The following is a 4,977-nucleotide window of genomic DNA, read 5'->3' as shown; positions in this document are numbered from 1 at the left end:
AACAACGACACGTTATTAACAGAAAAATTACATGACTTCACTGCATAAGCTTTTTTTTTTTTTTGAGACGGAGTCTCGCTCTGCCGCCCAGGCTGGAGTGCAGTGGCCGGATCTCAGCTCACTGCAAGCTCCGCCTCCCGGGTTTACGCCATTCTCCTGCCTCAGCCTCCCGAGTAGCTGGGACTACAGGCACCCGCCACCTCGCCCGGCTAGTTTTTTGTATTTTTTAGTAGAGACGGGGTTTCACGGTGTTAGCCAGGATGGTCTCGATCTCCTGACCTCGTGATCCGCCCGTCTCGGCCTCCCAAAGTGCTGGGATTACAGGCTTGAGCCACCGCGCCCGGCCCCAGGCTAGTCTTAAACTCCTGCGCTCAAGTGATCTTCCCACCTTGGCCTCACAAAGTGCTGAGATTCATAGGCATGAGCCACCATGCCTGACCAATATGTATAATTTTTATTTTGTCAATTAAAGTGAATTAAAAAAATAAAGATCTGTTAACAATAGTGAATTTCACTTGCATATCTTGGAGTAGAGATTTGCTGACATCCAGAAAACCATGGTCTCAGTCTAGTATACCATTTTTCCTCCCAGAAACCAGCAAGTGGCTCAAAATCCCCAAAGAATCTTCCCTTCTCGAAAGGCAAATAGATGGGTTCAGAGGTTCCCCTGCTGTTCACATGGCATTTGACATACAGTCATGAGACACACAGTATTCTTAAAATCTTACGATATGTGTAAGGCCCCATTTCTGCATTTTTAAGCATCCCATGCACTCAGTCATGAAAGGAGGCATTTCATAGAATCTTCTGTGGATTGTGTCGTGGTTTCAGTTATTGGTGATTATTGGTAAGGTATAAGGGGTCAAGTCATCTCCCTTTGGCAGAAACTATATTACCCTTAATGGAAAATTATCTCTGGTAAGCTGATGTTTATCTTATCCGTCTCTGTACACACAAGCTGATGTCTTATTTTCCTGCCTTCTTTCGCTTGAATACATGGACTCTTTAAGATAGTCTGTATTTTTTCATTTGTTCCTCCATCACTGGCCTTGTATCTTCCCTGCAGTATTTTGAACTTTCAGTTTTCTCTAATTTACTGTGGGTTGACTAAGAAGGACAAACTGATGAAGGGAAGAATCATCTACTAGTTGACCCTGATGTAAAGGTCGCACGTGGGCAGCATGGAGGCGAGGCAGGGCTGCGTTTGTGCAGGTCATGTGGTCCCTGCTCTGAGGGTTCTGCGTGGTAAGGTGGGTTTGTCCATGCCTGGCCTCTGGGGAAGTTCCATCCATTTATTAAAATCACAGGATTTTGGTTTGCTGCTGTTTTTCCTGTTAATTATTTTGCTGAGTAGACTGCTAAGGAATGTAGTACATGCATAAGCTGATGTGACATTTTCAGCATAAAACATGTAAAAAATAGGAAGTCAGCTGGGCGCAGTGGCTCATGTCTGTAATCCCAGCGCTTTGCGAGACCCAGGCAGGAGGATCTCTTGAGGCCAGGAGTTCGAGACCAGCCTAGGCAACATAGCGAGACCTCGTGTCTACAAAAACAAAATTAGCTTGAGGCCGAGAGTTCAAGACCAGCCTGGGCAACATAGTGACAGCCTGTCTCTACCCCCCAAAAAATAAAAGAATTAGCCAGGTGTGGTGGTATGTGCCAGTAGTCCCGGGTACTTGGGAAGCTGAGATGGGAGGGTCACTTGAACCCAGAAGTCAAGGCTGCAGTGAGCCATGATCGCTCCACCGTACCCCAGCCTGGGTGACAGAGCAAGACCCTGTCTCAGAAAAAATAAAAGGAAGTCAGATCTTGAGTATGTGTTTGTTTTCAAATTCAGAAATTTAAGGAGCAGCCTATTTCCATATTTCAAAGAGGAGAGATGTGAGGAGCGAATAAGTTTCATAGTCATGTCACTGTGGAGTGACAGGAGGGCAAGAAAAGATAAGCGACCCAGAAGAAAAGAGAATTAGGTGTCCCCACCCTGATGCCAAAGGAAAAACGAGCATTTGGCTATCTCTATGTGGAATGATGGGAAAGAGTGTGTTCTGAGAATCATAGGAATTAAGAAGCCCAAACATAAAACTCAAAGGACATTTCGGATTTAAGGAATTCCTCCATAGACAGTCAAAGCTCATTATTCTCAGATTCTGTCTTTGCAGATTTGCTTATTTACTTGTAGCCCCCAAATGAACCCTCATGCGCTTTCACGCTCATTTGTGGATATGCCCAGGATGGTGAAAAATTGTAGTCACCTGATGTGGATTCCTAGTGGAGGTCAAACGAGGCAAAGCTCTGCCTTCTGGTTTTTTTCTCGTACTGTTAATAAGTATCCTTTTTATGGTCTATTTAGTGCCACACTTCTCGCATTCTTGTGCATATTGTTGGTGATTTCACTGTTTGAAACAGTCCCCAGGCGTTGTGCTGAAGTGCTGTCTGTCTTGTGTCCCCGTGTGCTGCGCCATCTGCCTGATAGAGCAAATGTGTGTTAGGTAAGCGGCGTTCAGGCATGAGTTCAGCTGCTCTTGGCCATGAGCTCAGTGTGAAGAAATTGGCAATGTGTATTTAAGATGGCTTTCAACAGAAACACACATAAGACACGGCCAGTTAACTACAATGTTGTTTCAAGACTACTGTAGGAACCTCACCCCGTATTTTCCCTAGGAGAAATGATTCAGGAATGGCTAATTCAGTGTTTATGGGAACCTTATAGATCATAACTGCCTCGAATAATGAGCATCAGCTGCATTTCCTTGGGACCAGATAGAAGGAATTGCAGAGAAGCCAGGCAGGCCCTCTATTGTCAAGGCGACAGATAATGATGGCCGTATGACCAGGCATGCCCCCATTTCTGTGCCATTTTCTGTGATGGAGGGTGGCAATTTTACTCTATTTAGGAAGAGAGAGATCAGTCCAGAAAAGGCAATTAGGAAATAGTGTTGTTGGTGTTTCGGATGATGAGGAAGCAAGTAAGGGAGGGGTTCTTCCAGTGCCCCAGCTGCTGCCAGGTGTGGTGGCATGGCTTTGTGCAGAACAGATATGCTCAGTGGCTATGACTGATGGCAACACCCAGGCCATGTCCTGCTTGATTATTGGAGTGCATTGCCCTAGGTGTGACAAGCTGCTTCACGTGACAGAATGAAAGGTGAGTTTCATAGCAACAGTTCCCTTGGTTTTTATCGAAACAGCTGGGCTCTAGTCATTAGGCTATTTTTTATTAAGCTTGTTTTACAGTATATGTGATACAAAGAAAAAGGTGTACTGTCTCAGAGGTGTAACAGTGGGTGTACACACTGACCTTGAGCTAGTGTTGTTAAGGCGCAAGTCTGATTTTAAAGCTCTATCCTTTCCTTTCCACATTCCAGCAGTATTGAGGACTATCTTGAGGTTATGCGAGAAAACAAGGTTATGTGAGAATCATATTTCTCATAGATAAAAACGTGTAAGACTTTGCAATCTGATCTGTTATTTCTGACAAGACTACGAAAAGTTTAATAAACTTATAATTTTTTAAGCGTTAGATTATCTACCTTTGCACCCACTGACAATCCTCCTTTCTCTACATGATAAAGCATTTGGGTTTTTGCACTAGTCATTGTTAATATATGTTTCATTTTGATTTTTAAGTCCTGAAGTTTCAGGGCTTGTCAGGAGGTCATACGGTTATCACCCACACGTGTAGAATTTACTGCCAAGACCCTCTCCAGGCGGATGGGGAGAAAAGAAAAACCAGGAGCAGGTATGGCTGAAGCTGGATGATTCTGAGGTGTTTTGTTTTTTTGGACACGGAGTCTTGCTCTGTCGCCCAGGCTACCGTGCAGTGGCGTGATCTCGTCTCACTGCAACCTGTACCTCCCAGGTTCAAGCAATTCTTCTGCCTCAGCCTCCCCAGGAGCTGGGATTACAGGTGCCCGCCACCACGCCCAGCTAATGTTTGTATTTTTGGTAGAGATGAGGTTTTGCCATGTTGCCCAGGCTGATCTCGAACTCCTGACCTCAAGTGATCCACCCGCCCTGAACTTCCAAAGTGCTGAGATTACAGAGGTGAGCTACTGCACCTGGCCTTGAAGCTTCTTTCCGACTGTTAGAGATGAGGAGGAGTGAAAACTGTCTTCTCACGTCACCACAATTGATAAATGTATCCTCGCATCCGGTTTCTGAGATCTAACGCTTCTGATGTTCCCCACCAACTGGACTCACCTTATGTTGTCTGCTAGCTTCTGTTTGGCTAGCAGGAGAATATTGACAAACTTGGAAGTGTCCTTCCTATGTGACCTGTTTTTCTTTCTGTTTCTTTTTAGCTGAGATTGGGGATTTTGATGAAGCCTTGGACAGAGAGCACTTAGCAAAAAATAAATACGTACCTCAGCAAGACGCACTAGAGGACAAAATCGTGGAATTTCACCATAACCACATGTAAGTCTCATTCTTGGCTCCATACTCCCCTGAGCCGGTTCTCTCTGCCTCCAGCCTACATGGGTGTACATCCCAGCCACCCCCCACAGAAACTATGGTGGAGAAAAACACTAAGGGTGAGGGGAAAAGATCACAGAGGCTCATTGGGATGTGGTGATTCATCCTGGGCTCTCAGAAGCACAGGTCACCCACTGAAGCCTGGAGTTTAAGGATGCCCATGCTTTGGAACAAAAGAGAAAGTAAGAGCAAAGGACCATCCAGTTATCATCCTAATGAGAAATCGGGAAAGGGACGTGGTCACCTTGGGACAAGGTCAGAGTATCATAAAAATCCAGAACCTTCGTAGCATTTCCATTTTTGCTTTTGTTTGGATTAATATTTTGAAAGGACTCATGGTGCTTTTCGTTGTTGTTTTAAGGAAGCATTGGAGCCTGACGGCCATATGAAAAAGTGTTCTCTTGAGCTTTTTTTGCAGGTTTAGGTTATTGAAAGCAACTAAAATCTTGTTTTAACACAGTGGTGTTTTGCTTTAATATGACCTTAAAGGAAACTCTTTGAGATTCC

General features: G+C 44.7%; 1 protein-coding gene across 1 annotated transcript in view; it reads left to right on the top strand.

Moving 5' to 3' along the window:
- The window catches only part of FARP1 (FERM, ARH/RhoGEF and pleckstrin domain protein 1), a 328,142-nt gene that overhangs the window by 257,076 nt on the left and 66,089 nt on the right, over positions 1–4,977 (top strand). The window contains exon 7 of the mRNA XM_017862101.1: positions 4,299–4,413. Coding sequence (XP_017717590.1) covers positions 4,299–4,413 — 115 coding nt within the window. The remainder of the gene's footprint in view (positions 1–4,298; positions 4,414–4,977) is intronic.

Source organism: Rhinopithecus bieti, unplaced genomic scaffold (genome assembly GCF_001698545.2).
Source record: "Rhinopithecus bieti isolate Rb0 unplaced genomic scaffold, ASM169854v2 scaffold_2254, whole genome shotgun sequence".
Taxonomy (NCBI): Eukaryota; Metazoa; Chordata; class Mammalia; order Primates; family Cercopithecidae; genus Rhinopithecus; species Rhinopithecus bieti.
This window is presented reverse-complemented; position numbering and strand designations above follow the sequence as displayed.